The sequence below is a fragment of the Triturus cristatus genome, chromosome 10 (assembly GCF_964204655.1).
Source record: "Triturus cristatus chromosome 10, aTriCri1.1, whole genome shotgun sequence".
In the NCBI taxonomy this organism is placed as follows: Eukaryota; Metazoa; Chordata; class Amphibia; order Caudata; family Salamandridae; genus Triturus; species Triturus cristatus.
Window position 1 is genome coordinate 801,677,229 of NC_140593.1, and position 17,148 is coordinate 801,694,376.

The 17,148-nt window shown below is 40.8% G+C and overlaps 1 protein-coding gene across 2 annotated transcripts in view; it reads left to right on the forward strand.

Moving 5' to 3' along the window:
- Nucleotides 1-17,148, forward strand: part of ANTKMT (adenine nucleotide translocase lysine methyltransferase) — a 139,915-nt gene that overhangs the window by 99,549 nt on the left and 23,218 nt on the right. For both annotated transcript variants that reach the window (XM_085628348.1, XM_085628347.1), the window contains exons 3-4: nucleotides 6,871-6,975; nucleotides 14,563-14,703. In XM_085628348.1, coding sequence (XP_085484474.1) covers nucleotides 6,871-6,975; nucleotides 14,563-14,703 — 246 coding nt within the window. The remainder of the gene's footprint in view (nucleotides 1-6,870; nucleotides 6,976-14,562; nucleotides 14,704-17,148) is intronic.

The following is a 17,148-nucleotide window of genomic DNA, read 5'->3' on the forward strand; positions in this document are numbered from 1 at the left end:
TATACATTACCGAAGCCCCGCAAACCCCACCATACTTACCGAGGAAAGCGCTTCCTGCAGCCGCTGCACTGGAACGACCCACACTGCTGGAGACCTGTAAGGAAACATGAAAAAAACACAGTTACTTACAACACATACAATATACATTACCGAAGCCCCGCAAACCCCACCATACTTACCGAGGAAAGCACTCCCTGCAGCCGCTGCACCGGAACGACCCACACTGCTGGAGACCTGTAAGGAAACATGAAAAAAACACCGTTAATTACAACACATACAATATACATTACCGAAGGCCCGCAAACCCCACCATACTTACCGAGGAAAGCGCTCCCTGCAGCCGCTGCACCGGAACGACCCACACTGCTGGAGACCTGTAAGGAAACATGAAAAAAACACCGTTAATTACAACACATACAATATACATTACCGAAGCCCCGCAAACCCCACCATACTTAACGAGGAAAGCGCTCCCTGCAGCCGCTGCACCGGAACGACCCACACTGCTGGAGACCTGTAAGGAAACATGAAAAAAACACCGTTAATTACAACACATACAATATACATTACCGAAGCCCCGCAAACACCACCATACTTACCGAGGAAAGCGCTCCCTGCAGCCGCTGCACCAGAACGACCCACACTGCTGAAGACCTGTAAGGAAACATGAAAAAAACACAATTACTTAGAACACATACAATATACATTACCGAAGCCCCGCAAACACCACCATACTTACCGAGGAAAGTGCTCCCTGCAGACGCTGCACCGGAACGACCCACACTGCTGGAGACCTGTAAGGAAACATGAAAAAAACACCGTTAATTACAACACATACAATATACATTACCGAAGCCCCGCAAACACCACCATACTTACCGAGGAAAGCGCTCCCTGCAGCCGCTGCACCAGAACGACCCACACTGCTGGAGACCTGTAAGGAAACATGAAAAAAACACAGTTACTTACAACACATACAATATACATTACCGAAGGCCCGCAAACCCCACCATACTTACCGAGGAAAGCGCTCCCTGCAGCCGCTGCACCGGAACGACCCACACTGCTGGAGACCTGTAAGGAAACATGAAAAAAAAAACGTTAATTACAAAAGCTACAATATACATTACCGAAGCCCCGCAAACACCACCATACTTACCGAGGAAAGCGCTCCCTGCAGCCGCTGCACCAGAACGACCCACACTGCTGGAGACCTGTAAGGAAACAAAGGTCAAACAGTTACTTCCCAAACATAAAGGATGCCTTTACCAACCCACCCCCCCAAAAAAAGATCACTTACCACACAGCTCCAGGAATCCTTCGCCTCACAGCAACCAACACAAAATGACCTTCCAAACAGGGAAAACAAAAAACAAAAAAACACGCCCAGCATCTGAAAAAGGGGACGGCCGGCACGATTGAGACTTCTTGGTAAAACCACGCCCCCCGATCCGAAAAAGACGGGGCATAATCGGAGTGACTGACCTCTTCTCCAGTGGCTGGCCAGCATTTAAGAGGCCAGCCAATGGAGAACAGGAGAGAAGAGGGGCGGGTGCAAGCCCCTCTTCTCAAAGTCATTAAATCTCGCGAGCGAGACTGCGCAAGCGCAGCCTTCGCTAGCCGAGACCTAAAAAGACCCTTTTGAGACTTGAGAGTCCAAAGCGGACGACCTCTTTATCAAGAGTTTCACCACTCTAAAATAACCATGAGGCAGGCATAGTGCCTTTTTTTGCTTTCAAACACATAGCAGGAAATTGAACAGGCCTTCAGTAATCTTTGTTGCTGCAGTTCCATTGGCTGGTACCAGTCAGGCCATTACAGTGTACTTCAGTGATACTGGTTTATGCCTAACCTCGTCAAGTGACAGGAGGCTGTCGGAGCTAGTGTCGTATTAGTTATAACATACGACGGTTAACAGTGGTGCATATAACTAGACAAGACAAAAGGTTTTTGTGGTACAGAGAGAATATGTATTCCTCAAAGACAGTCTCATGCAGAGAAAGGTCAGAAGACAGAAATAGCATTGAACATTCTTCATATGAGTTAAGAGGGTAAAGAGTTAGCGTCTTCCTGCACTGTGACTGCGGGCCTCATCTCGGAGCAGTATGTGAAAAAAAAAAAAGCTCAGCAGCAAATTGCAGCTGCTAGGCCCTGCTAAAAGTAAAAATAAATACATTATTTTAAAAATAAGAGCAGAAGGGGTAGGAGAGCAGTTAGTTTTAAAACATTTTTTAGGTGAGTTCTAAGCTCAGTTAATCCTTTAAGGGTGAAAGAGATACATGTGATTTACAATAGGTGAAAACAGCATTGGATTTGCTTTGTGTTTTCTGTGTGCGCATGCATGCCGGGAAGGGGAAGGTACGAGAGGCCATACTTTTTCATTTTCCCCAAGGGCAGCAAACTTTCCAGGGCCGGCACTGGTTGGACATGGTCTCAGTTCTGCCTGAATCGTAGCATCAATCCCTCCCTTCAGACACCTACAGCTTGTCAGCAGTGCGCATTGCACAGTCACACAAATTTCAACTTTTTACATGGTTTTACAGAGCTGTGTGGTCATCTGCAGCATTTAATAAGTCATGTGTCACTCACTACCTGCTACTAAACAGGTCCGCAGGCTCAATATGATTTGAACATGCTCCTGGAAGTAGCAGGGGAATGCTTCCTCTGCTGTGCACTGTAGATGCAGCCAGAGATGGTGTTCCACGATGCCTGTAGACTGTGAGTAGATGAGCCTTGAGCTTGCCCAAGGGGTAGCGGGTCAGGCCGTAGCCCCTCTGACCATCAATGACCAGATGTAGTGCATGGGAGGGTAAATATAAAGTATGAAAGCAAGGGGAACTTTAATGTGTGCTTCATATGTTTGACATTATGAAAACACCAGTAGCGGTGATTGCTTTGTACACATACCAACATGGAAAGAGCACTGCCATGCCAACAAGGTCACAAGGAGCATCTTCAACACATTGAAACAACTTGACGCGTCTCAGCTAAGCTAAAAATCTATACCATGGTGCCAAACGTTTCATGATATGCAAAATACAATGAATCCAAAATAGAGTAAAATTCTTCTTCCGTCTTCCTCTGAACGTATGACACCAGTCCCGCAAGCCCTCCAATGGCTACCTGTAGCTGTATGACCAGGTTCAAGGTATTGTGCATCAACCTCAGCACCTCCCAAGGAAAAGGGCCACTATACTTGCACATTAAATGTAAGCAATCCAAACAAAATAGGACAATCTGCTCAAGGCTAGCACCACACATCGTCATGCTGTCTTACAACAAGTAGCACACAGGAGGCTCCACTTTTTCAATCCAAGCGCCAGCCTCTAAACTCATTGCCTGTCAATATTCAAAAAGTTATTGAAAATGTAAAGTTCAAAAGAGAGGTGAAAACATGGTTGTCCCCTAGATGATTGCTGATTACATCAACCCTGGGCTAGAACCCAGAATGATAATCCTCCTATCAGATTTATGGAACCGTCCTGACTAACACACCACGCCATAAAAGCTGGTATACGTATCCTACCCAAACTGGGGGCCTAAGCCCAACATAGCGTTGCAATATAATAACGACAACATCTCACCCATAACATATGTCTTTCCACTCAATAATCAAAGTACGTGAGGCACTCTGCACCTGACTGATGAGATAGAGATCTCTAACCATGGTCCCACCCCACACATCACTGACAAAGTAGTCCAAGTCTGCGTTAACTCCTCCCTTTAACCACAAGATGGAGGACAGTAATTCTAGTCATTCGGACAGTCCTTCTGGTTCCAATCTGATGTAATTCATGTCATCATATGATATCATATAGCAATTTACTACCTGAAACCTCATCATCATAGGGACAGGCATGTTATGTATCGAAGGTCCTTGCTGGCAAGTGGAGGGCACAAATACAGGCTACACTAGTCTGCTCAACTTAGCGCACAATACTAACGAAAGAGATCTGTGAAGCACAGAGGGTTCTGCATACATTGATGCTCACCAGAAACTCTAACTCAGTCCACCCTGCAGGTCCTGAATAGTATCATATTGCATATCTGCTTAATTGACATTTTATAATGTCAGTCATATAAAGGGGGGGAGCTGATGCAGTAAATGCGAGCAGATCTCGAATTCCCATCAGTCTTTCTCTACACCTGCTACCACCCCCAGATCCAGAAGGTCTTCAGAATGGATGACCTTCTTCCACAGTGAGCATAAAAAATCAGATTGAAAACATAACAGAAGCAAGCATCTGCAAAGCCAATAGGTATCACTCATGGGAAGTATCAGCTCTTCCAATAGCTTTGATTTAAAAAATGTTGTATAGCGTCGGGGATAGAGGGGGAGGTGGGGGATAGATGCAGAATCAGTAAAAAATAAATAAATAGAAAATGGCTTGATGGCGTGACCGGTCATGTCATTCAGCTGGCTTGCGTATTCATTAAAACAAATGTGTGCACCAGCAGTGTGATGTGGGAACCATTTTCTTGTTTTTTGTACTTACTGATCCACGAGGGTGAATGGCACTTGGATAAGTAAATTAAAAAATAAAGACTGTTTTGTGCAAAATGAAAAAATGGACCTTGGGTGGGGGGGAAGCCAAGGGGGATCTGGTGAGCCGGGCTAGTGGTGGGAGGGGAGGAAGAGAAAAGCTGTGCACGAGGTAGAGAGCAACAAATGGTAGTGCAGCACCTGGCAGAAGAGAAGCATACAGTGAAGTGGGGATGAGGAAGAACAACACAAGAGAAAAGCACGAAGCGCAAGGGTGCATTTGAGAGGATAGAAGGACACAGATGAAGAGAGCTGGGAAACACATGCACACCTATTGAAAAAAAGAAATGAAATAGATAGCTCCATAAAGTTGAGCAGTGGAAGGACTCAAGTCAGCCAAATCTGGAGGATGGGCCAGAGGCTATGCTCCAGGGGTAGGACAAACACAGGATAGGTAAAGCAAACCATTGAATAAAGAGCAAGGAAATGAGACTGACAATAAAGCCGAGCAATGATAAGCAATAGATGGGCTTTAAGCTCACTGTAATTTCTTAGTAAGCTCACAATAGGTCTTTTTCAACCATATAGCTGTGCTCGCTGGTAGGCGTGACCTAAAAGTTAGCCACAGAGCTAATCTGAACTACCAGCATACCACAAATGATAAAAATGCATCTCTATTTTCACACTTTTCATCCATCACACCACCAAGTGCTGGTTCCCATATTATTATAACTGCACCTCAGTGGTCATCATACACAACATGGAAACAATTTCTACATAGGCCACATAGGAATAAAGCAATGCTACATACTTCCAGCCGCACATCCCCGTGCTGAACCGTGTTATAGCGCTTTTTTACGTATTATTTCTGGAGATCATAAAGCGCTATCACATGGATCTAGTTCCACACCTGAGCCTGGTCAACAAATCAAAACATTCTATAATATGTGAAGCACATTAAGCTCCACAGAATGACAGAAACGAATTAAGTTTCAAACCATGAAGGTTTATTAAATGTTACTAGTTTACTGAAGGCAAAAATCAGGTTAGTACTAGCACATTATAATCAGAATGTGTATATCTCAAATAATATGCAAATCAGATGATATCAAAATCATGTAAATCAGTGGACGATTCATCATGTGGTCACCTCAAAAAAAGGAAAAAGAAAAGTTAGTCCTCTCTCTTGTGAGAGAATTCTAAAGTCTCCTGATCTGCTCTAGTCTAATTCTAAGTCTGAACTACTCAATTCAGCTCTACACTATATTAAAAGAGACGCAAACTCTAACACCTACACCAGTTCTTATAAGACTGTCAATTAAAGTTGACACAATTACTTACTTTTTAGTTTCTCAAGGTTTTCTCACTAACACATTTTTTATGTGTCCTTCAAACAAATCTATCTGTAATAGTATAAGGTAAATGGACTAGGCTGTATACTGCCACAATCCACTAATAAATTCCTCTATACTCACAAATAAAATAAAATATTTTTTCACATGGGAAAGACGGAAAAAGAACATCACATTTCACAATTAGAATTCCAGCTTGCTTAGAAATAAAATGTTTGCATGTCACAAACAAGACGGCGAATAACAGTAGACATTTTGAAATTCAGACCTACATTAGCTATAGTAAATCTAAACATATAAGCAATGTTTCTCTTTACAAACAGCATTGACTTGTCTATGCGTTATTGTTGTTTTAATGCAAACATTTAATAAATAAAGAAACTTCTCCACAGGCTAATCGTGTGGCTAAGTGCTTAGGGTGTAGTAAGCACGATACAAATCTTACAACACAATAATATGTGCACATCCACATCACCAAGCATGTAAAGCATCAATGTAGTAACATTAATGCTTTGAAAACATAGCATTATGAAAATGTGCATCATAATGAAAGTTTTACATACATGACATTGTGAAAGGTGGATGTCAGATGTATTTTCATTGTACAATGTATGTAAAGCACTAGTGCAATATGCTTTGCATACAATGTATGTACCTTTGAGCAATACTGGTTGCCAGATACCTAAGCTATAAATGTAACCTCATGCTGTGCGTATTAAGCCGCTTTTGCCAGCCCTTCGACTTCATCCACATTATCTTTATGTCTCTGTGCTCCAATAAATCTCTGATGGAACCTATAATTCATCCCTGCAACGTTTCATGTGAGCCTGGGTGAGGGTCTGTTGGGTCTATGTTAAGATGTATTTTGAGTACAGATAAATCTGTTATTGATTATGTGACGGTCTTCTAGGGACTTTCTGAGGGCCTGCTAGGGGATATTTGATGGCCTCCTGAGGGAAATGTGAGCCTGCTGGGGATATGTGAGTACTCCCGGGTGATATGTGAGGTATCTGACCTTTCTATTCTCACTTCCAGGTGCCATACATGCCTGCAAGTACAGGGCAGGTGAAGAACGTAATGGCCCTGTTGCATGGCCGCTCCGGCAAGATGGTGGATTTAGGCTCTGGCGATGGCAGAATTGTAAGAGAAGCGCCCACTGTCCCAAGGAGTTAACAGCTGAAAGAGCATGTGTGTATCATTTACACCTGTCTAAAGTAGAAAACATAAAAATAATCACAACTGGAATTTTTCAATCAAACCCGAATCGATGAAATTGAGAATATTTTCTGTTATACAATAGTGCAACCATGACTAATCAATTGAAAACTCAGTGATTACAGTGTACACTTGTTTTTGTTTAGTAATGCACATTACGCCAAAAACACATTTGTGTGTGTGTGAACTGCTATTGGGATGCAAAAGTTGAGAATCTTAGACCAATCAGGGTCTCAGCTGTTAACCAAGCATCAAGTCATGATTGACTCGAGCCTTAGTGCCGTTGCAAAAGACAACTATAGCAACATGTTGCCCGCTCGTATGATGTTTTGCAGTCGCAGTGGTCATTTTGGTAGTTTTCATATATTCTCAGTAACTACATGTACAGAAAATAGGAAAAATAAACAACAAATCATAGTGCTTGCTAACATTGTGTAAAAGGCATAAAATCTCCAAAAAGAGAGGGAGTAACCCTATTGCAGAGCAAAGGGACAGGGTTAGAGTAATACTGTAAAGAAAAAGAGTCCCTATTGTTGTGATCAAACAGGAGGAAGAATACTCTCCTACGTACATGTACTTATTACTATATTTAAATCCAGATTATTGAGGACAAAGTGAGCAAAAGCTGCAGTTAATCATGTGTATCAATATACCATTTATTAAAACGAATTCATCCTAAGCCACTTTGTATTAGGTCAGTGCCTTACTAATCCTCCTATAATAGGTTACAATCTAAAAAACATAAAAAGGACAATGAGGACTGTCCACTATTGAATATACTCAATATTAAAATTTAAAAACATCAAAACATCATCACATTAGTACCTTGTTGGATATAATCAATACACATAAAAAAACAATCAAAGACAATATTTTAATCTAATTCGTAGTGTTGTTAAAAAGTCGACGCAGCGTTTCGGTGGTTTCTTTATATTAAGCACCTTCTTCAGGACTAACAACTTTATACAAAGATCTGTGTGGCAAAAGAAACTAAAATTAAAAACCATTTCTCAGATATCATACATTTTTGCAGCAATTACTACTTCATCTTACTTTATCTTGTAGACCACTACACAATTTTTTGGCAGTCCTTTCTATTCTTTTCATTACTCTTACTGCTTGAGTGTCCTATGACTTAACCTTGAGAATACTGGATAGACATTGTTTATTTTTACAATTCTTATAAAGCCTGCTTTCAGTATGCTTTTTTTATCCGCCTTTGTTTTATTAATAATTGGCAGATATGTTAAGTTATCTTATTCTGATTGCATAGTTTATATTTTTAGCTGCTAGATAAAATTCATCAAACATCAATACTTTATAACATTTATATTTATATAACTGTGTATGTACTTTTGGTTGATTCAAAATGACAATACCTTATGTTTCTAAGAGAAAAAGATTTCTTTTAGGTATCTGCGGGTTTCTAATTCTTCCGGTTATCTGCCATATCTTGGTCTGTTGGCAATCTAAAAATTGAAATGTGGTTCTTTTTAATTAACCATCACTTGGGATCTCAGAGTAATCTAATTCCTTATACCAATTTAATTAGTTACCTTTAGACAATCCATGCGTGTCTCTATTCGTTAGAGCCACCGTAACATGTTCCTTTCAGAGAATTGATGTACAAATTATCGATCTCTTTTCTTCTAGAGGGGAGACATGAACATAAATATATATGTTTTTGTTTCTATCCCTTTATTCTCAAAAACGGTTATGGCAATTCCTTCCTACTTCTTACCCTTAGAGTTAGATCGCTTATTGATGATATTTCTCTTATTCTTCCCCCATTCAGCTTGTATTATAAAGCGGCGCTTTTTCAATTGGCGCTTTTGTGGCGTAAATTGGGCGACGATCCGTTAGTATCCAATCTGCGAAATCAATGATACGTTTCTATTACCACTTTTGTCAATTGAAACATATTGTTTTCCGTTTTTTCAATTGGTCAGTCTGGGATGGCTTTCGACTATATCCCAGGGATACTTTCCCATTTATGTGTCAGCAATTGCTATGAATATGTTTAATAGTTTATCAAGCTGTTTATTTCTGTACTCAACGATTATGGGGATAAATCACCCTGTGCTGCTTTTCCGCCTATGTGTCATCATTTAATGTGGATATGCTTCCTGGTTTCTCGAACATTTTGTACATATACTAGATGAATGTAGAGATAAAGCTCATTATGATTATATATCTTGCCCACTATTTGTGTGTACTCAAATACTAAAGGCTATCAAAGTACATTAGCGTATTATTTAAAACGTGAGTGTGGCCTCCCCAGCGATTAAAATAAGATGTTAAACAATAATATTAGCCATATGTTGGTATCGGGACGTCTACACCGGAGCACCAAGAATATATATTCTCTCGTTCGACGGGCTAAACGCTCATTTCGCACATTTGGAAATCTATTTAAATCAATTTGTTTTAGTTTTCCCCTTCTAATGCCGGATATTCTATTTCCCGTAAACAAGGGCATATCCCATGGAGGTTTCCCCAGTGCTTACCGGATCGCGTCTCTGCGGCCTCCCTGCTCTAACGAATTTCCGGGGTCGTGCGTATGACGAACTTCCGCGGACTCGGGCTTTTTATGCTGTGCGACACACCTACTAATGAGTTAATTAACTCCATCGGTGTTTGCGATCTGTTTTGTATATTAAATCACTATCTATATCCTTCAAGAGACCTAAAATTATGAATATCTAATATAATTATATTCATCAAAATTGCATTCATTGTGTTACATGCTAATCTGCAAACGCGGCGGCCATCTTAAGATGTTTCGTTCGTCCGCTGGTTTATCTACTATTCAATACAGATGCCTATTTGTTCATATTGTGATCGGCGGTGTCATCACAAATCACCCAAGTATTAAGTGGCATTAACCGGCACGCTGAACTAAAAGTTTTTAATAATGATTTATATGATGGTCTATTCGTCCGGGGATATTGTTGATAAACATGTTTGATATTAATGAAACACAAAGTTATATGTTTCGTGCTAAAGTTAATCAACTTCATATGTTTGCTGCTCGTTTGTTGATTAAATCAATCTCTCCCACTCCTCTTTATTATTCAGCCCGGTTTTGTATGTGTTAAAACGGGACATGTAGAATTGATCTCGTTTTTTCCTCTTAATATCGTGGTTTCCCCCACGTGCATTTACTTGAATAATTTCAAGTCCACACCATTTTAGATCCTCAATTTTATGGTTGTGCTCTATCCAATGTTCTACCAAAGGTGCTGTTTTTTTCTTAGTCCTAATAGCTGATTTGTGTTCTGTGATTCTTGTCCTTATTTCTCGTGACGTTTCTCCAATGTACCCTTTGTTGCAAGGGCACATTATAAGGTAAATCACATCCTTCGTTCTACAGTTGATGAAGCTATTCAGTTTGTGAGAGATTCCCATACATGTAATCTCATTGCCTTTGATTATATTATTGCAATTTTTACAGGAATTGCATGGAAAATTTCCCACAGGAAAAGGGGCATTAGTGATGCTTTTTTGTTTACATATTGGCTCTGTTCTATAAGTGTGTACTACATGGTTCCTGATGGTACGATTTCGTCTGAATGAAAACATAGGTTTGGGGAGTGCAGGGTTGTTTTTATCATTCAGTAAGTGCCAATTTCTGGTTATGATGTTTTTTACTTTATTACTTACACTACTAAAGTTTGTTACAAAAATGAGCGGAAGTGATGGTTTCGCCTCATCTGAGTTTTTAGGGGTAAAGAGAGATTCTCTATTGTAGTATTGTAGTATTTGGCTCTTTTATAGGCCTGCTTGGTTAGTCTCTTGGGGTATCCTCTGTCTAGCAGCTTCTTAGTCAGGATGTCTGCATGGTAATGGGCATAAAATCCCCATACAGGCTCGATATATATCAGCAAATACATGAAGAGTGAATTACCAAGTTGTTATGATGATTCAATGATGTATAAGATCCAATGACGATGGAAGGCGAACCGAGGAGGGCGTAACCCAGTCTTCTACAAACGTTTGCGATCCCAGTTCTGATAGATCAGCCCATAGAAGGAAGAGGGAGAATGGGAGTGAAGGGACAGTGGGATCTGAGTTGGTTATGTCTGTTTGTCACAAACAAGTTCAACAAATTACCAGCTTCAAAAAGCCTGTTAGGCAAGAATAGTCCCTCCTCTACCAACAACGAGAGGTGTTTGTGCACCTTTATCATACTATATAAGCGATCTTCAGAAACATTCATGTTGCATGCACCCAACACTGTTCTTTTTGGTTATTAGGCGGTACTGGGCTGACACTGCCAGATAGGCCAGCTTGAAAGAGCCATATTGTCGGCCGATTTTTTGTTCTTGTCACGGATCATGGGACCAAAAAAATAACAGCCCATACACTGGATCTTTACTGCCGGCCCATTTGGCAGTTTCAAACTGCACGACAGGCCAGCCAAACACTGTTACAGGGTCACTTGCACAAAGCAAGCCCTCAAGATCTTCAGTTCATGTTCTTGGTCTATTTTTTATTGAAATGTCATACTAATTTAGCCTGAGCCTGAAGCCTCAAGTATCCAAGGTGGTGTCTTCCGCATACTTCATGATTAAAACCTTAAGAAAAATACTTTCTTTCATTCCTAAAAAAATAGAAAGACTGTTGTGACCTCTCTAGTCTTATCAAAACTTGATTATTGCGATGGCCTATATATTAATATTCAATCCACTCTCCTCAGAAAGTTGCAAACGGTACAAAATGCAGCTGCAAGACTCATATTAGACATCCCCAAGCATCAGTCTGTTAGAACAGGGATTCAGGACCTGCATTGGCTACCAGTCGGTCAGCGGGTAAAATGTAAGGCGCTTTGTATCGCTCACAAGGCTCTCCACAAAGAAGGTCCGAAATTTTTATGGGACCTTTTTAGATGGTATTGCCCCAATAGACCTCTACGATCAGCAAATACTAATCTGATGCCTACTGTCAGAATCAAAAAAATGAACTGGGGTGGGAGGAGTTTTAGCTACAATACCACAAAGGAATGGAACTCCCTCCCACTATATCTTAGGAAAATTCCCTCCCTCCTTGAGTTCAGAAAGCAATTAAAGACATGGCTCTTTTAGGATCAGTGGTCTGAAACCTAGTATGGAGAGCCAGAAGCGCCAAGACACCTAAGGGTATAAGTGCGCTATACAAGTCATAATAACATAACATAACATTTATGACTAAACTAGGCGATGGTTCAGATGGCACTGGGAGCAGGCGTGTTCTCAGCTGTCCCCGTCTATGTCCTTAAGCGCTTCAGTGCTTTCTGGCCATCATTTACATATTAAGATTGTTGAATTCAAACTATTAGTCAAAGCAAAGGCTAAAATATGTAACCAGGTCTTCATTTTTAACCGTCTCCCCTTCTTCCAATCCAAATGCATTTGTGTCAGTTATAGATACTCCCTCAATGGTTGTATGATGTTACAGCCCATGCTTTTACCCCGCATGACGTTTACAATGCAATTTTTTACCCCGACTTGCTGTGGAGGGTGCGCTGGAGTTTAGAATAGTATTATTTACTATTCCAACTCCAGTCTGTGCAACAGTAGGGAAGGTGTTGGAGTTAAATCCAACACCTTATACTCCCCTACAGCAAGCCATTTCCATTGTAACGACATGCGGGGTAAAAGGATGTGTTGTAAAATTTGCGTTGTAAAGGTTGTTTCCCTCCCTCAATCATTCAACAATAAATACACACACTCACCTGGACATCCAACACAGTCACATGGTATTAATATTGCAAAAACAATTCCAGTTCTAGATAAAACATATGAGATGCAACATATGGTCCGTCTTAAAGTAAACTCAAAGCACCAAAAGAACAAAACCAAAAAGAACCTCAAAGTTGAAGGAACAAACGCGTAAGCTTTCTTTGCTCCTGCATCAACCTCCCCCCCCACTATAGTCAGACACATTCCTATCATCAGCCACACCTCTCATTGTAGTTCTCCCAAATATGAAGAATCATCATTCGTAAGTACAACATGTTTAGACACAGCCTGACCCTGGACACACTTAGGGTCTTATTTAGAATACAACAGACGAGATACGCCATCAAAACTTGGTCAATTGCTCTAATAATATGATGGACGAGACATCCACCACATTAGTAAGGGAGTATCCTGTCTGCAGGCTCTAAATAAGACCTTGGTGCTCACCATAGCTAATTGCATCAAAACTCACATTTTAAAAAACTGCTACCTTCTTTAATCTTCTCTTGGTTGTGCACATCTTTCTTAAAATGTAACTACCCGTTCCACATTCCAGTTGTTCGCCAACTTCTACCTCAACAGTTTTCCCACACTTCTAAAACGTTTACAAGTTCTGACCACATAGACAAACCTTTCTTTACACATGGTGGCCAGTAGGCATACACCCGCATATCACTTTTCTAAGAAGTTCTCTTGTCATCGGAGTTTTCTTTATATACTTTTCAGGAGGGTTGTCCTTTATTCTCATTGGTTTGAACACCCCCCTCTTCCTTTTCTCCGACAACATCCACCAGGTGGCATAACCAGCCTGGGCGCAAACCGGCTATCCACTGTCCCTTTTAACAATGTAAAATGCATTTATGCTGTTATAAAGGAAGGTGTAGTGTGATATAAAACTGAAGCACAGCTGCTGTTTACTGAATTGCTGATTGTACTTCCAAGTGAAAACTATCTTTAATAAGCCGGTTTATCCCCACAACAAAAGTGCTCTCCAGTGAATGATACCAAAACCGTTCATGCTTGATTCCAGTCCTCTGCAGGAAATCATTCATCTCATCAGATGTATGGGAAACACATTTGTCAGAGATTAGTTCAATGGCCCAATATTTTCCAGCAAAAACCTGTAATAGAAATGTATGACACCACTTGTGCTTGATCCACAAACCCTATTTTAGGCAACTTTCAAAAAAAGTTAACCAGAATTTATATAAAGTTCTGATTCTCTGGCAAACCAGAAAGTGGCAAAATTGACTGCTAACTTCCCACCATGGCGACCAAAGCGCTCTATGTCAAACCGAATTCACTCTTTTCTGGAGAGAGCGAAGCGATCTCGAATGGATCTAAAGCTTTGGGGAGTTTGAGATCACAGGGAAAAAAGGTGCAACACACCCAGTATTACTGTATTGTTCACCTAGCACATACCTTAAGACTACATGGGTTTCCTGGAACACTTATCAGCTCCTGCACTTTACCACAGCTCCATCTGCTGGTGAATAATAGCATACTCAGGGCTGCCAATGCACGTTTTGCAGCTCCTATGGTAAAGGCTGAATCTGCAAAGAAGCATTTTAACATTTACAACGGTCCTTCATCATCCACAACAGTACCTCATTCTGGTAGTTATATAGAAAGGGCAAGTTTTAACCTGCCTCACAAGCACTCGATCATCCATTTCACAGATGCCCGCAGTAAAGACAGTAGGCAGGGGCTTTTTGATTGTTCACATCTAACAAACACATGTCTACTAAATCTGTAGAACATTCATACATTTCCAATCTGCCTTTGCTTCTAGGTCCTGGAGGCCTGTAGACAGGGTTTCAAGCCAGCGGTTGGCTATGAATTGAACCCTTGGTTGATCCGCCTGTCCAGCTTCTATGCCTGGAGGGCAGGCCGCAGCCATGAGGTATCTTACCTGCGTAAAGACCTGTGGAAAGTAAGTGCCTGTTTCGTATTGCTTCTATATTTGGCAGCTGTATCCTCTTGTTTAATTTCTACTGACCAATGTTCTTTGTTTAAACCACCGGTAGTATTGAAGTTATAGAAACTTATCACACAGTGTACCATAGCTGGATCTTAGTAAAGTTTTTTTTATAAGGTTGAATAATGTTTATATAGAAACTGAAATCAGAAACGCTTTTGGGACATTGTAAACTGTAAAAAGCAAGAAAGTTACTATGGAAAAACTACCGGTCGTTCTAAGATTTTTAAAGTGTTAAAAAACATAAGCTCCATGCTATTCCCTATCTGGTTTACGCATGGGATCTGAATGTAGTTATCACTGTTCTAATTAATTACGCTTTTGTAGGTCCGTCATGCTTGTCAATTTAAGTCCTTAACACAGGGCACAGCTTTTTTGCTTGGTAGTTTCCAAGTGAGCTTCAAGCACTTTCATCTGCTCATCTCTTGACTAACTTTTCTAAAGATGATGTTACTTTAGGAGTCAAGCTCTCTTTTGTACCTTGCCAGCTTGGTTTTACAACCCCTTATCTGTCAAATAAGTAGGAAAAGTTCCATAGACTTTATTCTAGGGGAGCTATGAATCATGATCTCTTTAGGGTGAAAAATGTGAGTTTTGCTGGTACCCTCTTCATTGGATATGAGGCAGCAAGATGTGGCTAGTCTGTCAGGAAGAAACCCTTTCAAGATGGATCCGTTCTGAGTTTTAAATATGTTACATCCTTTTGGGTAGAGAGACCCATGTGGGGGTTAGAGCTCTAAGATCAGGGCACATAGATCCAGCTTGTTAGGAATGCTGTAGTCCATCAGTTGAGGTGTGGTCTGAGGCAGTTTTTCAAGCTCCTACCTAATCACTATAGCATTATTTTCCAAGCATGATTGGATGTTCTCTTAAGAAAGGATTTCCAATTTGGTCGGGCTGTGCGTCAAAGCTGCCTTGCGTAGTTGTATTTCTTCTCTTAACACTCCACATTTTGATGGCTGCTTTTGTAGTGGTTCCCATATTAGTAATCTGTGTTAAATTTTAGACGTGTTACAACCATGACACACTCCTGATGACATTTCTAAATGTGTCAGTAAGATACTGAGTATAAAGTTCCAAGATCGGCTCAATGCTGTGAATATGGATCTGCCCTTTTTTCACATATGAGTATATTCTATTGTGAAATCAAATGTATAGGCCATTAAATTCAGTTGGAAGGTATGTATCAGCCTCAGATGCAGTTGTTTTATCGGTGTTTTGATTATGTGTACCTGAAGCATTATTCTGCTGTCTTTTTGCTGATGCATCTAACGATCTTTGTTTTTTTAACTTGTAATTGGATTTTGGGGTACCAGCGACAGTAATTAGTTAACTGAAGATAAATTGGAATGGTAAGAGGATATGCGAACAAATACTGTAAATGCATTTCCATCAATTAAATAGATGCAGTTGTAGGCACTTCTCTGGCGTATCAACACTTGACTGCAATCATGTTCTTGATTATACTTTTTTCAGGGCATAGTAGTTTGGTCGAGTAGATTACTTTAAAAATGGCGTATGCACTGAAATGACCACTTTCCACATATCAGTAACTTCAGGTTAGACAGAAGATGCCTGCCAGGGTTAATGAACTTGGGCACATGTTTGAATGTTATATTAAAACAACACGGGGCATATTATCAATAGACGGCGATAAATATCGCAAAGCAAACTTTGCGCTTTTTTATTTATCGCCGTCTATCGCTGGAATTTATCACCCGGTTAGCGCGTTATTAACAACGCGTATCACCGAGGCGATACAAATTCCAGCGATATCGGCTTTATTGAGGGGATATCGCTGGAAATCCAGCGAAATTACTACATAGATGGTGAAAACGTTGCTAATAGGCCAAGGTGCACTTAGCCTTATGATCCACCTGCCATAGGATAACTAGGGTAAGTCAGCATTTAATCAGACGTTAGTTTTTTGCGAAAACTGCGGTGTTCGCCAAAAACTAACGTCTGATGAAATGCTGTGGGCCGCCTTGTAAATATCGCGATGTGCACTTAGCGATATTTTACATGCCTTTCTGTGTGAGGTACGCCCAGTGACGCCCACTTTGCATCTCATTAGAGATGAAAAGCGAGGTGTCGGGAAAACGGCTGCTAACATGCGCTAATGCATGTTAGCACCGCCTTGTAAATAGGGCGAAAAGATTATCTCCGCTTTTTTGACTTTTCAAGCCAAAAAAGCAGAGATAAGGCCCTTGATAATATGCCCCAACACATTTGTTGGATCTCCCCAATTCCATTATTTGGTCCGCTTGATCTTTCTACTCTGAGTGTAGCCCAGAAGTCACAAGTCCAATTATACAATTGCCCAGAAGCTTGAGACACTCAAGGGGCACTTGATGTAGATTACTCCCAAAAGCTGCAGGTGAGCAAAGGTCCAGAGAATGC